This window comes from Corapipo altera, unplaced genomic scaffold (assembly GCF_003945725.1).
Source record: "Corapipo altera isolate COAL_440 unplaced genomic scaffold, ASM394572v1 80, whole genome shotgun sequence".
In the NCBI taxonomy this organism is placed as follows: Eukaryota; Metazoa; Chordata; class Aves; order Passeriformes; family Pipridae; genus Corapipo; species Corapipo altera.
The window spans coordinates 410,775-430,276 of NW_020885025.1; the positions used below are offsets into that span (position 1 = coordinate 410,775).

General features: G+C 48.0%; 1 protein-coding gene across 3 annotated transcripts in view; it reads right to left on the reverse strand.

Annotated features, from left to right (window-relative positions):
* The window catches only part of IFFO2 (intermediate filament family orphan 2), a 43,408-nt gene extending 33,316 nt beyond the window's left edge, over window positions 1-10,092 (reverse strand). For all 3 annotated transcript variants that reach the window (XM_027668017.1, XM_027668015.1, XM_027668014.1), the window contains exon 1: window positions 9,377-10,092. In XM_027668017.1, the coding sequence (XP_027523818.1) occupies window positions 9,377-9,981 (605 nt within the window). In that variant the 5' untranslated portion in view covers window positions 9,982-10,092. The remainder of the gene's footprint in view (window positions 1-9,376) is intronic.
* Window positions 10,093-19,502: the final 9,410 nt, after the last annotated feature.

The window sequence follows — 19,502 nt, forward strand, 5'->3', positions numbered from 1 at the left end:
ACAGCTAAGGGTCTGTCCTGGGTGAGGTTCCCACCTACCTTAAAAGGAATCAGTAAATAATAAGACAGAAAATTCCCTCCAGCCATCAAAACGGAACAGGGAAGAGCCTGCCTGCATCGCATATTAATGGAGAGAAGGATCTGATGCCCAGAAGGGAAGAGAAAAAGGAAGGAAAATGGGTTTATTTGCAGATCAGGCCCAGCAGAACTCGCTGTCCTTCGGGGCAGTTTCACCACAGGCATCACGGCCATTCGCAAGGGGATACAACATTCCACAGCCTCTCTGCACGTGGGATGTCATTCCCAGGGTCACTTTGTCCCTTTAACAAGAAAAGCTGGTCTCCCACTGACAGCCAGCAGCTAAGAATACAGATTAGTGGGAAAACATTTTCCAGGGCATTAAGGAGTTCTGAAGTGCTTTTTTTCCCCCTCCTTTTCCTTAAACAAAACAATAAAAAAGGGAGAAAAATGAAAAAAAAAAAAAAAGAATGGTTTCAAAATTGTGTGGATGACAAACAGCCAAAGGGAAGGTGATTCTGGAATAGTCATCTGGGGAAAAAATTTAATAGAAGAGTTGGAAAAAGAATCCAGACTGCCCAATGCTTCAGCATATGGTCAGTGCCTTATGGAAAAGTTTAGAGGGGAAAATAAAGATTTAGTTTCTGCCTGCAAGAGGGGGATTTTCTTGTAGCAGTTTCAATGACAACAGCTGTTTGAAATATTAAACATTAATATTAAAGTATTTCCCATCATGGTTCAATATTAATGTGCCCTTGCCAATTTATAGAATTATGTAAATTTACACCAATACCTAGTCTTCTTTTTAACTAGATTTGACTTGTCAGGGCTTGGCTTCTAATGATTGAACTGACATGGGCCTGATAAATTTAAATTCTGTTCTCTGTGTAAAAGAGAGCTGCATTTAAAAAAAAAAAAAGCATAGTTCTATTTTCTCCCCTCAGAGACAAATTTTATCTGTAAGAATCCACAGGCAGAAACAGATTTTCCATTGGAACCACTGATTTGTAATAAATACTGAGCCAGGATCCCTTTGATCTCAAATTCCAGCCTGAGTCACTGCATGGACTAAACACTGTATTTAAGGGAAAGGGGGATCCAGTCCTGCTGTACCTCATGGCTTCCTTCATCATCCCTTCCTCTGGCTTAATGAGCCACTGCAAATTAACAACTTTTCTTATCCACATGAAGAAGAGTAAGTTAATTCCTCTTCTTTTTAGTGCAGGATCTCTGAGCTGTCATGTTTTCCACCCAGTCCTGGGACACACACAACCCCCCAAACCTTTCACAGCAAATAAAACTGGGTTTGTGAGGCTGTGGCAGCCCTGTGTCCCCATAAGCAGATAATACAGAGCTTTAGCTCAAGTTTACCTGCTCCCAGAAGCTTAAGATTGGGAAATATTAAATGGTTTGTCCACAGCACCAAGAGATTTGGGAAGTTACATGGAATTTAGGCACAGGTTGTAACATCAGGTCTTGGTTTCTAGTGAATTTCAGTGCAAATTCACAATAAACACACTGAAATGAGCATCAATTGAAGGTTAAACTCTGAACTCCAATACTACAGCAGTGATCAAGCTTTTGATCCCAGCCAGCTCGAGTCCTTCTCTAAAACAATGAATGTTGTTGCTTTCTGGGCAGAAAAAGCCAAAAAAAGGGACAAGTGAACATGTCTCCAGAGAGAACGAGCAGCACTGGGCCTATTTTTGAAGCCATGACACAGAAAGCTGACGTGACTCCATTCAGTCCCAAAATCTCCTTGGGTGAGGATTCAAATTAACAACGTTTTGGGACACATCAAGTCCAGCAAACTGCTTCCAAATGGAGCCCAGTCCCCAGCGAGTCACATGCAGATGAGTTCGTGTGGAGATGCTGGAACAAAAGGGCTGCAGGAATCACATCATCTGTGATTCACACAGTGACACTGTCACTGGTCCATGTCCTGTGTCACTAACAAGCAGGACTTGTCCTAAATGGGCACAGAGCACCATTCACTCCCAGCCCTCTTGATTTTCTGTTACTGAAGGAGATCCAGAGTCATTTTTGTAAATGGATTGACACCAGTCACAGCAAACACAACACACAAAAGATTCCCACACGCTTTAAGTCTTGTAAACAACAGCTAACAATTTAATTTTTTAAAAGGTTTTTGAAACTAATCACCTTGGTAACCCATTTGTGGTAAAATACCTGTCTCCCAGTTGCCACTTTCTGCCACAGCACTAGAAGAAGTCATTGAATCTTTCCATAATTTCCACAAAGCGTCCAGCATGGCCTCTGCTAACACCCCAGCAGATCACCTGAGCTTTTTTCAAGTTTAATTTGAAGCAGAATGATCTGATAAGAACTGTTTCTAGACCAGGTGACATCAGGGATTAGGAAACACTTATTTCTTCGGCATCAAAACCAAATCCCACCCTCCTAAATGACTCCTCCATCAGCAGCAGGCACAGGCACCTAAACCCTGTTCCTCCCGCCCCACTTCCAGAGATGAGGACTCCACCACTGCCCTGGGCAGCCTGTTCAAGTATCTTCAAGTGACCACCCTTTCCATGAAGGAATTCTCCAAATATCCAATCTAAACCTCTTCTGATGCAACTCGAGGCCGTTTCCTCTTGTCCTGTCGCTGTGAGCAAAGAGAGACCCAAATCAAAGCCTTTTAACAAGGTACCTGAAATTCAACAAGCCCTCAGTGTGCCCAGGCTATCGCCATATTAAAGTAATCATGTTTCTGCCCCTTATTCCAAATATATCATAAAGTGGAGGCAAGTTCCTTCCCTTCAGATGCAAGAACAGAATGCCTAGGAATTTAAGAAAAACGTGATCAAGATAACACAGCAGAGGAAAGCAGCTGGAGGGCACTGAAACACTGATACAAAATTAAACTGGAGGCAGGAAAATGAAGCAAACCCCCTGCAGAAGCCACGTGTGTGGCGGGGCAGAGCAGGGCAGAGTCTGAAAACTGGTTTAAAAACACAGCTCTGCATTAGAAGAATAGGTTTAGGTGGGATATTGGGAAGGAATCCTTCCCTGGGAGGGTGGTGAGGCCCTGGCACAAGTTGCCCAGAGAACCTGTGGCTGCCCCTGGATCCCTGGAAGTGTCCAAGGCCAGATTGGACGGGGCTTGGAGCAACCTGGGCTGGTGGAAGGTGTCCCTGCCCATGGCAGACAGTAGAGCTGGATCATCTTTAAGGTCCCTTCCAACCTAAATTAGTGTGATTCCATGATTTCCCTGTGCCTTGTTTCCCAAGCAATCTTGACCCATTTTTCCTAACATTTCCTATCATTTGTTACCTTTCATTATTGCTCCTTACTTATCACTTCAGGGTTCTTGGAACAAGGTCACGAGGCTACAGAAGAGTTTCAGTTACACTGAACAACATACAGACACACACTGTTCAGCTTTTAAACTTAAAGAAAGTGGAAAAAATCTCCTCCTTTCCCGTAGAAACAAAAGAAGCTGAGTTTAAACATTAAAATAGAGATTTGAATCAGAATATCCCAGGTGGGAAGGGAGCCTTGAGGTCCCTTAAAGTGTAAAAAACAACATCCTGTGAATATTTCTAGCAAAATTTAAAAAAAAAAAAAAAGCAAATTTAGTCAGAGAAAAGCAGACGCAGGAAGCCAAACTGAGACCTGGCACAGCATCACCACAAACTCTGAACCACAAAAAAGCAGCTGCTGAGCCATAGGTGGGTTCAGGGCTCTCTTTAGCTCCAATCCTGCTCCAAAAGCCCATGATTATCCATGACGAAGAGCTGGAAATAACTTGTTTCTGTGTTTGTTTTCACCTCAGCCCTAAATTGCAAGGGTCTGGGGAGACTATTTGAGCTTAAGATCAGAGCTATCACAGGGGTTTTGCTCTCAGACCTACTCAATGTTACGCTGTGCTCTGAAAATCTGGGGGTTTTGCCTTCAGAAAGCCCAAAGTTTTCCAGGGTGAGTCATGGGAGGAATCCAAAGGTAAGTTCAAAACACACAGAGAAAGTCCTGTGGTTCTCTTGCAGAAGAGAAAGCTTTTTCTTGAAGAACTCAGCACAAATCCTGGCCCAAGTTTCTCTGAAACTCAACCACAACACGAGGGGGTGATTTTTCTTCCAGTTCATCTACAAATTCACTATTTTAATTAGAATTCAGAGCAGAGATAAAGCTCAGAATAACTTGCAGAGCTAAGACAGTTACTTCAAATCACTCCTAACAATCTCAGCCCTCCCTGGTCGCTCCCCTTACAAACCAGTTTAAGGCACACACAGGGATTTATCTACTTAAAGTACAGCCCCAGTAGAAAGCAGGATCAAAGGCAAACATCTCCCTCTCCTTCGAAAACTTCTCCTCCACTACTACAACCCAGAAGTTCCAGTTTCCAGCCATTGAAAAAAAATTACTAAACCTGAGATTTGTTAGAGTGCTCCAGATACCCGTGTACACGTACATGTGTCTTTGCAGCAGCCTTGGAGAAGGAAAGATGGTATTATTTAAGGCAACGTTATTCTTACAGTGCTTAATTTGCACAGCTCCAAGCAGTACCACTTTCCAACCAACAATTATAATTGGATATTTGTGTTATACAGCCAAGTTTTTTCACATTAGACAATTTTATCCCTTCTCCACAGTGAAAACAGACGTCCTCTGAAAAAAGGGCTTTTCAAGCCTGAGTCTCAGGTTTCACCAGAGCGAGTATTTAATATCAAACTTCACATCTTGTAAGGGGGAGCCAAAAATCCCCCAGACCAGGCTGAGTGGCTGTTCTGGAAGCTGTAAAAAATACTAATTTTCAGCAAAAAGCCACATTGAAATGTAATTATCCCCCTAAAACATAAAAAGAAAAGCAGAAATAGCAGAATTAAATTGATATCTAAGTGTGGCTTTATGCAGACACAGCTCTGTGACCAATTGGGGCAGGGACAGTCTCTCACACTGGGCACATTCCTCCAGAGGGATGAAGAAATTATTTGGTTTTTATTGGGTCTATGTGTAACATTTGCATCTTGTTACCACTGATATTTTAGCCTTAAAAGTTTTCAGACATTCCTCCAGGGCTTATCTTAAGCACATTTTTATTAAGTTCCCTTCTCTAAAAAAACGAGCTCCAGTGAGTTTTGACGCTCTCTGCCTTTGACAATGATAATCTTCGTCCTTTCCAGCTGCAGCAAATTTAAGATAATCTCTTCTTCAAGTGGACTTTATTAATCTTCCAAATGAAATACCATCCTGCGGTAAAACAATTATTTCCAGTTCAGCTCTTAGTAATGGTTAAGCCCGTGCTGGAAAAGACAACCAACATCTGGCAGACACAATATCTGCAGCAATTAAGAATAATTGCAAAACCATAATATACAAATCTATCCAAGTGCTGAGAGTGGAGCTCTGCACAGGCAGCTCTGCCTTCCTGCAGCTCAGAGGAAAAAAAAAAAAGCAGGGAATGACTGCAGAAGGATTTCACCAAGTCAGCAGCTGGGCCGGCCACACACAGCAGCATCTCCACTGTCACAACACACAGAGATGAGCTGGGATCTTCCAGAGATCTGCTTGGATACTTCCAGGGAGGTCTCCAGGTGGAAGGGGGGACACCTCACCTGAGGGAGCCAGGTCTAGGGTGTCCTGGCTCATCCCCTGACACATTCCTTGTGCCTTCAGCAGCATTCCAGCCTTGATCAGCAACAGGATTTAACTAAACAGGGGGGAAAATCCCATTTGTTCTCCCCTTCCCATTTCAGCTCCCAGGTGGACCCTCCCCAGCATCTGCCAGTTGAGGTGCTGAGGCCTCTCAGCTCCATAAAACCTGAACAAAGCTCCCAAAAAACATGTTACAGGGACAGGCAGTAGCACAACAAAGGGCTGGGCTGGTTTCACACCCCAACTGCTCCTCAGATCCCACATTTTCCCTCTAAATAACCTGAACAGTAACCTCAAATCCCTCACAGGGTCACACACTTAAACCTGCTTATCCTTCTGTGGTTCCCCATGGACAGAGGGATACAGAGATCCAAGACTGCAACACTGCTCATATAAACCCCCCCCCCCAAGTTGTTCCATCTCACCTCAGAGGAGGTGAACCAGAACAGTTGATTATTATTTTTATTCTGTCTGGAAAAAAACCATTTCACCTGCATGTTTCAAATTAAAAAATCTGACACTTTCCTCCATTTTCAGTCAACTGTCCCTGAAAGTATTTTTTTATTGAGCTGGTTTGACTGCAAAAGTGCAAATTTACAAAAAGACAATTTGATCTTTCCTTGCTAAAAGGGTAGTAATAGATAAAATGTTACAAAAGATCTGATAAACTATAAAATTATCTGATTTGGAATCAGATCTACGATGAAAAGCTCTTCTAAATACCAGCAGTTTGAATAAAAACTAAAGAAAATTAAGCTTCATTTTCCCTACAAAACTCCTCCAGTTGCTCATTCCCCCAGCTGAAATCATAACCCCCAGTGTAAAATCACAATCATAACTAAAAAATATGAGATTATACAACACGTTAAGTAGAAAAATATTCAAATTTATACACCATTTCAGTAAAATAACATCATCGGGGGGGAAAGAAAAAGCAGTTGTGGTCTGAAATAGGGCTCCTTAGAGGGAACTTTTACTTCAGGTACAAGCACAAGCCTGGGTAAAATATGATCTATGTGCTTGACTGACTGCGCACTCTACTATTGCCTAGACCTCAGAACTCCAGTTCCTTGTGTTAGGATGTCCAACAACAATTATTTTGGGGAATGGAACAAAGGAGTTGAATGTATTTTCCCCGAACAAAGCCCAAAAATTGCACAGGCAGAATTTCATTGGAGAAAGCATCCTGAATGATCTTCCACTATTATTTAATAGCAGTAAAGCTGCTTTTCCTTTAAAAGAAAGGAAATAAAAGGGGTTATTTCTCCTCCAAATTCCATCACTGAATTTTTCAGTTCACAAGCGTGACATCCATGAGTTTGTCTTCAACAACAGACACATCACAGATGAGTCTTTGAAACTCAGTATTTCCTGGAGTAGCACTCCCTGCCATCACCTGCCTGGTGGTTTCCTGCTGGCCAAATATTTCAAACCAGAAACGTTTGCTAGCCCTGACCTCCTTAATCAAGTGGTCACCCCAGAAAGGGGGAAAAGCCTCCACTGCTTTAAGAAGTCAATGTAATTATCACTATCTGCTTAAGCACCCCTGGATGTGGGGTTGGTGGGTCCTTGGCCTGGTTGCTCCAAAAAGGCTGCAGGTTCTGCTTGTTCCCAAATTAAGCAATAAATAGTTATTTTCTTGGTCACCCACCTGTGCTGAGAACTTGTGCACGCGCCCAACTCTCTGCAAGCCCCAACAGCCCCATCAGAAGATGGGCACAAAGCTTCTTTTCCACCTGGAGCTCAGTTCCCTAAATAAAACTTGAGCATCAAAGAGATCACAGCAAGATAAGGGAACCCCAAAGTGCGTATTTATACACAGGCAGAGACACACAAATGTGCCAGAGCAGAGAATCCCTGCCCTGCACAAACAAACCCAATCCCAATGTCTGCAGGGCCGCCAACAAATACTGCAACACCCCCTGAGCTCATGGAAATTCAATGGAATTGGTTAATCCAATCTGAGTGCCAGAAGGGAATTTAAACAGCACAGTATTGCTCCCTAAGTGTGCTCAAGGCCCCAGATGAAAGAGCCAATCTCCCAAAAAAAGACTGTGATGTCCATGTGGGACTGAAGGTCACAGAACAAGGGAATAATCATTCCAATTACACAGTAATGAACATCCATAAAATACATCACTGATGTGATACGTGTTGATATGTGTTCACCACATTTTATTTTCAAGACAAAAACCTGTTTCAGGGGCAGGAGGGTAGCAAGAATAAGATTTGAGGTTCTTCTCCACTCCACTGAGTTTATTTGGTTTGTGCAATCCCTGAGTGTGCAGGAACACAGACTGGGGTGAAAATCTGCTCTACATAAGCAAGTAAAAGCAGAAAAATCAACTATATATCAGTAGAAAGACTGAATCTGAAGGCCCAAAAGTCTCCTTTTCACCCAGAAGCAGAAATAAATCATGGAGCCACTAAAAAGAAGTATTCCCAACTTTTAGTGACACAGCCCACACGTATCTCCTTTAACCAAGCCACCATCCAGCACAACTTCCTCTGGCGTCACAACTCCCATCTCCCTGGCACCAACCAGAAAAACAAAAGCAACCCCTTGCCACGATGGCACCCACAAGCCCAGGCTGGAAAACAGAGGCCAACTGCTGCTTTCCATCCCCATCAGCAGCTCCAGCCATGGAGCAATCAGGGCAGACAAGCTCTAAGGAGATGCAGTGAAAGGAGACAGCACTTTACAGGCCACAAATCACCACTAAACCTGCCTAGAGAACGTCTCTGAGCCGAGTTCTTTCAGCAGGGACGTGTGTTACAAAAGCTGCCGTGACCCGAGGTGTGCAGGAGCTCACTGCAGTCTTTCACCCCGGACAGAAGGAACCCAGCCATGCTTCACAGCCCAGGAGCCGGGAGTGCCGGCTGCCTCCAGGGAAGGAACAACGGATTCAGTGTGTTCTGCAGGAAAAAACCACGGCTAAGAGAGGAGGAAATGCATTTTAAGGCTAAATATGCCCAAACTCGGCCCCAAAGGGCCTGCTCGTCAGACAATGCAGGAATCTCCCTGCAGAACCCCAGCTAGTTTTTTTTTCCCTCTGGCCTCCATCTCTGCCACGGCTAAAATCCAGCAATCCAAAGGAACCTTATCCATCACCGAGGGTGGGGGAAAACACCATCACAACCCAAGGGCTGCCCACAGGCCAAGAGGAACCTCCAGGGCTTACAAAGGCTTTTGTTTTGGCTAATTCCGAGGCACATGTTGGGAGTGCAAACACTCCCCTGCAGTATTTGCAACCCAAATATTGCAGCACTGAGCTAATTTCGGGGAGCTGGCACAAAAAAAAAATCGACTACTGGAGTAATCGGACCAGAAAATGACACTGAGCTAAATTTAGGAGTAACTATGCAATGCAATATTAATAAGAGATTATTTCCTTTCTCCAATTTTTTTTTTAAGTTAAGCTGGCAATGCTCCTTTTAAAACCAAGGCTCTCCATCCACCCCAGGGATGGATCCTACAGTTTCCTGGGTGCCAACATGAGGCTCAACCCCAGTCAGGCTCTCCATCCTCCCAGGGACGGATCCTACGGTTTTTTGGGTGCCAACATGAGGCTCGACCCCCACCGAGGACAAGCCTCTCTCAGGAGGGAGTCCTGGGGAGGGGGGAGCGCTGTCCCCACGTCCCCAAGACTCCCCCCAAACGCTCCCAGGGAAGGATGCCCCGTTTCCCCGCAGTGCAGGCGCGGATATCCCGCATCGCCCCCCCTCCTCTCCCCATCGCTCACTTTCTCTTGTACTCGTCGCGCTCCCGCTTGACTTTGGCCAGCACGTTGTAGAGGGCGCGGATCTCGGGGGTGATGGTGTCGATCTGCACCCCGACCCCGTCCGGGTGGATCCAGGACACGCCGGGGCCCTGCACGGTCTCCAAGCCGCCGCCCCCGGTGCGGCGGACCTGGGTGTAGCTCCAGATGGTGCCGGGCAGGCGGCCGTAGTGGGGCGGCGAGGGCAGCGCGCCGTGCCCGGGGCCCGGCGGCGGCAGCAGCGGGGGGGTCCCGCCGTCCGTCTGCACCGCCTGGTCCCGGGAGAAGGTCTTGTAGCGCAGCCGCCGGTCGCGCTCGCTCTGCTGGGCCGCCAGCTGCTTCTCCAGCAGTCGGTTGCGCCGCTCCAGCTCGTGCACCTTGGCCAGGAAGCAGCGGAACCGCACGTTCAGCCCCTTCAGCAGGTGGATGTTGGAGCCCAGGTCGTTCCGCAGCGCGGCCGTGACCGGGGGGCCCCCGCCGGCCGCCGCGGGGCCGCCGCCGCCGGGGCCCAGCGGGCAGGAGGACGAAGAAGAGGCGGCGGCGGCGGGGGAGAAGGCGCGGGCCATCTCCCCGAACAGCAGCGAGTTCATGGCGGAGGGAGCGGTGGCGGAGGGGATGGGGAAGGAGGCGATGGAGGCGGCGAGGGACGAGCGAGGCGCTGCCGGTGCCTCCCGTCGCTGCCGCGGCCGCCGCCGCTGCCCGGGCTCTGAGCGGACACCCGCGCGGCCCCGCCCGCCCGCGGCCCCTCTGATTTGCATAACCACGCCTATATTTCCATATCAGGCCTGCTATTTCCATGGCCACGCCCCGTCAGTCCATACAGGACGGTGCTATTTGCATAACTCCGCCCCCTCGGCAGACCCCGCCCTCCCGCGGTGCCGCAGCCGCGCGCGGGTCCCTCCGCGTGTCCCCGGGGGGGGGGGCGCTGGTATTTGGGCGTAATCGGGTCGAACGCGCTCCACAGCCCTCGGTGTGCTCCCGGATCAATTGGCAAATGTGCAATAAATGGGATAAAGGCCCCTGGCCTTGCGTCCCTGCTTTTGGCTCTCTGGGAAACCGCCTTATTATTAATCCCTTACTAACCCCCGATGGAAACAGGCTGGGAAAGTTGGGGCTGTTCAACCTGGGGAAGGGAATGTTGTGTGGGGACCTCACAGCACCTTCCAGTGTCTGCAGAGGCCACAGGAAAGCCTTTGGGACCCTTTGTCAGGAACTGGAGTGGCAGGACAAGGGGTAATGGGTACAAATAGAAAGAGGGGAAACTTAGGTTGGATATTAGGAAGAAATTCTTCCCTGTGAGGGTGGCGAGGCTCTGGCACAGGCTGCCCTGAGAAGCTGTGGCTGCCCCATCCCTGGAAGTGTCCAAGGCCAGGTTAGATAAGGCCTTGAGCAACCTGGGCTAGTGGAAGGTGTCCCTGCCTATGGCGGGGGGGTGGCAATAAATGATCTTTAAGGTCCCTTCCAACCCCATAACATTCTATGGTTCTACAATTAGTTCAAATCAGATTAAATTATAAGGGTGAATTTTGTTATCCCAAAGCAGAGCCCTGCCTAAGTGCTAAATAACAATGCTGATACTGTAATAATTGAGTTATTGAACGAGTGTTTCCCAACTGCTGCTCCTGGACCTCTGGCCCACTGGGCAATCAAAGGATATTGTTTAATTGAATGATGTGATTCCTCCACTGTGCTGCCATGCATGGAATGATGCAAGTGAGGTCCATGGAAAGCTCTCAGTAACACTGCTGTAAAGCTGTAGTAATAATAATTCAATCCCTTTTTGAAATAAAAACATGGGGTTTGCCAGGCAATATTTATATATGACTCCATAGGCAGCAGCACCCACTTGCTGAAACACCATCAGCACCTCCAGCCAGGCTCAGCACCGAAACCAAAGGTTCTTCAAAGGGCTCTGTTAATGTGTTACAAACCTGTGTTTTCCCAGCAGCACCTCCTGGAAAAAAAAATAAATGTACTGGGTGGAGGTACTTTATTAAAAGGGTGACTCAAAGAAACACCTGAAAGATTATCTCTCCCTGAGCACAAACCACTTCAGCCTCAGCTTGTGGTGACTGGAACTTGCGTTCAGTGCTGAGGAAAAGCTCTTGATGCCTGGGTTGTGAGGGCAGGGCTGCGGGTGCTGATCATGGGTGTCATCAGTGCATCAAGTAGAGCCAGTTTTAAATAAAAAACCTTGCAGCTCAATGGGAAATGTTTCCATGGCTTGTACCACCCTGCAGATCCACAGAAATCCTTGGAAAATGCGAGAATTGACTAAACCCGCCAATACGAGGGGTCTCATTGGGGCAGCAGCCAACCAAGAGCAGGTTTCTGCCAGATCTGGGTAATTTCCAGGCCAGGTTGGATGGGGCTTGGAGTAACCTGGTTTAGTGGAAGGTTCCACCCGTTGCAGGGGGTGGAACAAGATGGGGTTTAAGGTCCCTTCCAACACAAACCATCCTGGGATTTCATGGATTTCCCTGTTTTCAGACACCTGGCATCTTCCCTGGCAGGTGGTGCTGGAAGGAGCTGGGTGATTTCAGTCAACAGGTAGGAAAATCCTGTTGAACAACAGGAGATTTTTTTTTTTTCCCCTTAAGGAAGCAGGAAAACATCAGAGGGAATGATAAAGCAGCTGATGAAGGCTTTTGTACCTTTCTGGTGAGATGATGCTTCCAATGATCCCTCATTGCCCATCACCAGGTGGTGAGGCTGGATCCACCAACACCCCATCCAAAGGTTGTTAAATCAATGAGTCTTTTCCTGATGGGATTTGGCTCATCTCTGAGATGCCCACGGTCACCACCAGCATCTCCTGCTCCACCACCAGGGTGAGGTTCCATCCCAGCCCCTGAAAGTGAATCATCCTGAATTAATCACAGCAATTAATTGAACTCAGGCTGGGAGAAATGGAAGTCCCTGTTCCACGAGGGCTCAGGCAGCCCTGGATCTGACCTGCTACCACCAACTCCATGCCAAGCAGCCACTGTCCGTGGGATACCCTGTGGCAGTTGGGGACATTCCTGTAGGGATTCCTCCAATTCCTGCCATGAAAAGCTCTTCACTGCCTGCCAATTGCAGATATAAATAATTAAGCACTGATTAGCCCTTTCCTACTTGGACAGGGAGGAAAAGGGATGGGGAATGGGGCTATTTCTGAATGCAGGAACTATCCAGCAATTAAATAAGTGACCACCCCAGTGATGCTGATAATAATAACATACTGGGTATATTTTTGCTTGCAGTTGCTCTACCCAAACATGGACTGGAGCAGGGCTTGAGGAATCTGGATCCTTGGATTTGATTTTACACTCATTTTACCTTTGCTCCCAAACCTCAGCAACCATTTCAGGGCCGCTCTCTGCATCTAATTTTCCTGGGTTTGGTTATATCCATTGACACTTTTTAAGCCCGGCAGTCATGGAAAATTCTTGTTTCCTTAGTAAAGTAACCATTTTTCAGCCAAGCCAAGCCAAACCAAACCAAACCAAAGCCAGCGGCATCCCCAGCACCCCCCCACTGTGCTGAGTGGCAGTGAGGAGATGATGCTCCTGGGCCAACGTGCATCACCACAGAGTTAAGTTTTGTGTGTTTGAATAAACCTCCCTCTAAAACAAACAAGGAAAAATCCTTTGGCTTAACATCCGTAAAACTCCCCAGTCCTCGAGAATGACCCACTCAATCACCTCGTGGAGTCCTGCTCGGTTCTGATTTTCTCACACCCCTCCCTCATCCCTTCGACTGCAGCAACTGCTCAAGCCAGCACCTCACTGACCTCAGAGATGGAAAAGGGAGATTTATCCACCCTGGGCTCAGCAGGAACAAGAGGCAGCTTCTTTCTGAGGCTGCCATGTAACAACCTCCAGTGGTGAAACTGGGATTCATGTCGCACCCCCAGGGCTCTCCCTCCACCACATCCTGCCTGCCCGAATAAGAGTGTTTGAGCAAACCAGGCTGCTGAAACAAGGAGTATTTTTAATAGTTCCACCCCCAAAATGGTTGGTTTGTAACCCAGCCCCATAGGATGGTGCACAGGCACCAGTGAGATGATGGCATTGGCAGCTCAGGAGTTCCTGCTCCAAGTCCTGTCACATCCCGGCTGCATTTTTGGCCAGCAAAGCATTTCCAACTCCACCAACCCCTTTTCCCCACATACTCCTATGGTTGCACCAGCATCAGGGCTTTTCCTCGAGCAGTGGGAGCAGAAACCATCCCTGGCAGCCTGTGCCCTGCACAGGAACAAGGGAAGAGGGGCAGGAATTCAGTGGCTGCCCCGGCGACGCCTCGCGTGATTCAGACCCCGCCTCAGCGCCAGGACACAAAGGCTGTGCCCATCTCCAGGTGTCACTCGCTGGGGAAAGGGCTGGGTTAGTCACCACGGTGGTTGTTCCCAGCCCTGTAAGGGAAGCCTTTGGATCCTGCCGAGAATTGCATCGGTCACCGTGTCACGTTGTGAAAACAGAAAGTATTTGGCAGGTTGGCTGCTGTCAATAATGTGGGAGGAATGAGTTACACCACAGCTACAAACCCAGCAGGTTTCCTCCCTGCAGGTTCCTTATTGCCTTTAAAGGAGGTTTCTCCTCCTAAAATGGTGGTTTGGCCCCCCGTATATTTTCTATCAGTTCTACCAGCTCATGGCAAAAGAGGAGCTGCAGCTTAAACCCATCACCTTCTCCCAATGCAGGTTTATTCATTTGCTCCAGTCACAACAACATCGTTTGGCCACATTTGGGGATTTTATGGGCATCAGCACCACAAACCAGAATTCAGACACAGAGAGAAATGCTGCTCATACACAGGCAAAGAGCTCCACGTGCCCTCAGCCCACGAGCAGAGAATTTGGAATGGTTCCAGGCTGGCTTGTTTTCAGCACCTCCCTCTCACCTGGACTGGGGCTGATCTTCTCCATGGAGAGGTGTAAATATTTTGGAAAGACAAGCTTCTGCACCAGGTGCAACCCCAAAAGGTGGGTGAACTGAGGAGGCAGAGATGCAGCAAGAGATTAAGGTGCCGAGCAGAGCATCTGCGGTCAGAGTGGCTGAGACGTCGGAGCATTTCCTTGGAGACTGTGGCGACTCATTGCTTCCCTAGTAACCAAACATTTGCATCTGTATTGAGTAGAGCAGCAAATATGCCTCTCTGAGCCTGTACAGGTCACTGCAGGTGTGTCTTAGGAGGCAGGGATCGCTCTGGCAGCTCATCCAGGATAATTGCAGGATGCTGCATCGCTGATCTGGGCATGCCCAAGTGCAGTTTCAATCCCCCAATTGTTCAGCGAGCAAGTGGACCCTGACCGGATTAATTTAAATGCAGAACAACTTTTAAATTAATAGAATAGATGATTTCTTTCTTGTTCTTCCCCTAGATTTGCAGCCTGTGCTGGGTTGAGCAGCATCCAAAGCTCAGAGCACTGAAGAGGGGTAAGTTGAATTGGGATTTATTGTTAGCTCCCTATCTAAATCTCTCTTCCAGAAGCCATTAGCTAATTATTTTCCTTGCTTGCACTGTGGGGTTTTCAGTCTGACAGGTTTTGCACGGCACAATGAAGAAAAGCTTCCCCGTGGGAGCTGGTGATGGGAGCACTGGGTGTGGCTGGAGTGGGCACCTGCTGGGTTTCCTCCTGGCATCCCACTCCTTGGACCAGCATTTCCTGCCTTCCCTCCTTCTCCAGCAGCATGGGCCAGCAGGATCTGCCCTGTGCAGTGGATATCACACCATGGAGCGCTCAGGCTTCCCCCCCTGAACTGGAGGGGTGCTCGTGGTGGCTGCAGGGAAACTTGGTGTCAGCAAAGTGAGTCAAGGAGCCGAAGCTGTGGGAGTTGGATTTCCCAGTGTCCTGGGGTGATTCTGAGGGAGAGGTGCTCGGGTGGAGCCCAGTGCCCGGTTTTCAGTGGTTCCCAGCCTGTGATGGAGCCCTGGGCTGGTGAACACCTTCCTGAGCTCGTTACACCTGAACTGCTGAGAGCAGCAAAACAGGGACCGAGGGAAGAGAAATAGGAATGACCTGGCACTTGGGAAATGTGCCTTTCATATTTGATGTCATCACTGAGAAATTAGCTTGTTGCCATCAAATATTAGGAATAATTAAAGGATGCTGCTGGGTTTACAACACACTCCTATTTGCTCATTAAATAAGATTTAAAAAAAGGCGGCCTGGGAGAAGCTGCAGGGATTAAACACCCAGAGAAGGGCTTGTGGGGAGTCCCAAACATGGATATTTGGGTGGTGTGGCCAACACCAACACAAGAGATAACTAGAGACAACATCCCAAACACCCCTCAGGGCTGAAAATGAGATTTAATCAGTCCCTGGGTGCTGCTTTTGGCTGTCATTTCTGCCCAAGGCTGTAATTTGTGTTCAAGCCCCAGAGGATTTCAGCCTCCACAGGAGCATCCTGAGCCCTTTCCCCATCTCAGGCTGGGGACAGCACCCACTTACCCCAGGGCACGTGCTGAGGATGACTGAGGTCCTGTTGGCACAACACTTGGGAAAGAACGAGTGGGATTATTGTTATGAATAATAGTAATTATTGGGCTATTATTATTATGGTAAAGATCTCACATCTCAATGACTGGAGCCCAACAGCCCTTTAAGGAGTGGGTATCCCTGGCTGCCCTGCCCTCCACCTCCTGTCCCACATTAGAACATCTCCTTTACTCCTTCTCCAGTCCCACCATGTCCCCATGACAGGGAGAGATGGGAAAGATGTTGGATCCAAGATTGCTCTCAAGTCAAGAGCAGCCAAGATTGAACACGATGTTCCTCATATTCCTTTTTTTTTTCAAAGCTCAGCCTCTCTTCATATATCAAAGCTGAGCTTAAACCACAAACAGCTTAATTTTCCAATTTCTGCTTAATATTTGCCCTTTTCTATATCTCACACCTTCCCCACTGGAGAAGGGCTTTAGGGAGAGTGTTATCCTGCTTCCCCAGGAGCAAAAAAATATCAGTATATTCCCCCCGTGGAGCAGGTCAGGGTTAATTGCTGCAGGTCAAAAAGCAGATCTGGGCTCTCTGCATCAACCCCATTTCTCCTGCAGCTCCAGGGCCATTTGTGGATCACTGAGGATTCACTGGAGGGTTGCACCAGGTTTGGCTGGGGTTCTCCCACAGCTCAGGCAGTGATTCACCTACAGGTTGTTCGTATTTCACAAGGGAAAGGGCCAGGCTGAGTCAGACCAAGGAGTGTCGGGTGGTGACACCTTCCCAGAAGGAAAGCCCTGCTTTTTGGAGTGGGAAATCCATTGTGAGGTGCCTGACGCTCCCAGGGGGTGTAGGAAGGGGCAGGAGAGCTCTGCAGTACCTGACTGTGGGAATCAGGAAGCAGGGAATGTGATTCCTCCTGGATCTGTGATGATGGTGGGATGGGATAAAGGGGAAAATCACTGCAGGGCAGGAGAGAGGTTGTAATTCCCACTCCAGTTCTGGGACCTGCAGCAACAGAGCTGGGATGTAGGAACAGCTGTGAGCATGGGATGATCCTGCTCTAAAAAAATTAATAAGCTCTGTGAAAATAAACAAAATCTTTCCAGAGGCAGCAGACAGAGCTCCTCACACACCCTAAAAGCTTCCAATTTGGGATGGGGATGCTGTCTTTTGGGAAGGCAATGCCTGGGGAACCCCAACCTGCCTGGGGTTAAAACACAGCACAAAGGCTTCCCCTCAACATGTCATTTGCACCATTTTTAAAATAATTTTAAACAAAAAGCATCTCTTCCTACTGGCCATGGGGAGGGGGAGAGGGATCCTTGCTGAAATGCGGGGTTTGGATAAAAGGGATGGAGCTGGTTCCTCCCTGAGCTGAGCTGTCAATGTGAACACGTGGGACCAATTCTGGCTAAAACAATCTACAAACAGGGGTTTAATCATTATTTTTTCCCCCTCTTGGAAATAAGGGAGTAAATATTCCTGGAGGATCAGGTGGTTGCAGCTGCTTTCTCCCAACAACTTCACGTACTGGGGGGACGTCCCTAAAGTGATTTCGTACTTAATTGACCCAAGCCCCTTTACCAGCAGTCCTTATGAGCTGTATCCCTGTATCCTTGATTCCTTAGGAGCTGTACAGTGAGTTTTTTCCTGTACCCTTGATTCCTTACACGTGAGGTGTGAATCATCCCTGCTCGGGTGAGAACGTGGTCCAGCAACGTGCAGCAAACAAGTCAAGGCCAATCTTGATTTTCTTATCTCAGGTGGTTCCTAAATAAGCCACATGGATCACGAGAGGCCTCTTGGGTCCTAGGATGTGCTGGATGTGCTGGGAAAGCTGCTCCTTGGGCTGGTAGGATGGTTGCCCCTGTAATTTAATAATAATTATTGTGAATTTATTTCGGGAACCTGGACTTGGTGCTTTCTGTACTCATTTCTGATGCTCATTTGCTTGGAGAATGTCCCATCCAGTCCCTGAGCTCCATGGAGTATAAACTGATAAGGAATAACTCCCTGAAATGGAAACAGGGCTGCTCCAAAAGGGAAAGCTGAGGCAGGGAGGGAATTCTCCAGGATATTTGCTTTACTGCCAAAGCAGACATGGGTTGGGTGCTGGAGGCTCATGGCTAGAGAGTTATTCCTGCTGGGGAGTCGGAATGGGCCAGCTGGCAAAGCCTGTTGGGACATTCCTGAAGGAAAAGGAGCTCAACAGCCAAAATCAGCACATGGGACTCAATCCAGGTCTGTGGGACTGCAATCCCAAAATGAACCCTAGTACATCCACCTGGCTCCACCATGGTCTTGCTGAATGATCCAGGTGTCCTCCCCTGCCTGAAAAACAAGTGGAGCAGATGCGCATCCAGGGAGACAAATCACTTTTCCCCGTCGGAAAAAGTCCAGGGAATCTTTTATGGCACTGAAACACTGCAGCTCACGGTGTGTTTATGCTCGGCAGCTCCAATCCACAGTCTGTTTGAAAACACTTCCAGGCAATTGCAGTGAAAGACAAAACACAGGAGAAACTTGGCTGGAGAGCTGGTCGGAAGCATCGGGAGCAGGGAGAGAGGAGCAGGAGGAAGGCTTGGGACAGGTGTGGGAAAGAGCCCTGTAACACTTCCAGAAGGGCATTGCCTGGCTTGGAGAAGGGAAGTACAAAGGGAAAAAGCAGTAGGACAAGGAAACCATCATAGAATACAAGGGGGAAGGTCAAGCTTCCTATGTTTATGGAATAGCCAAGTGGTTTGTCCAGGTCCCAGGTGCCGGAGGGGCTGGAGCCTGGAATGAGCCATGGAAGTGACAATGAATGAACTGAGGCCTTGTCACCTGCAGGTGGGAGAGCTTGGTGTGTCCCCACCATGGATGGGGCACCCTGTTCTCCCTGGAGTAATTAATCATTCCCAAACTCAGGAAGGATCACCCGAGTCCAGCCCAGCATGAACAGCACAGGGATGTCAGATCGCCTCGGGAAGCTCTTGCCCACAGTCAGGGCCAAAGCAATCCCACAGCTCACGGTGCCTCTTGTGCATCACAAAGGATTTTCCCTCAAATAATGTTGGAAATCAACTGATTATTTTTTTGAGAGGGGGGGGTTGACTCTGTTGTCCAGCTCCTGGACAACAGTTAATCAGTTTGAGTAATTTTACCCACTTTGAGGCATTTTCCCTCAGTCTTCTCTCTTACTTCTAATTTAATAACACTCCCCCAGAGTCTTTTCTGACTTCCCCTGGAGCTCTTTGCCTTTGTGCAGCACTAAGAACATTGGAGCCTCTGTGTGTGGTCAGCCTGGTCAGCTGAAACTTTCCAAAATATTTTCCTTTTGTTCTTGTCCCTCCCTAGGTCTTCTGAGGTTGTTATTGTCAGCCATTAGTCCCTCCCAGGCTATTCTGCTCCACTGTCAGGCTGTTCCTACCTTCTTTTCAGCCCTGGCTTGTTCATAAATCTCTCCTGTGCTCTGGGCAGGGAGGTACTCGATGAGCCACCTTTATTTTCCAAAACACATTTGTGGGCCTTTGCAAAACCATCCAGAATAGCTCTGAGGAACTGTAATTGTAAGAACACAGTTTATAACCTCCCTTTAAGATTCTATCTCCTCCTTGTCTTATAAACATCAGTGAACAAACAGTGATCACGTTCTGCTCCTGGTAAGTTTAAGGATCTGCTGAACCAACTGAATGGGTAGAAACAG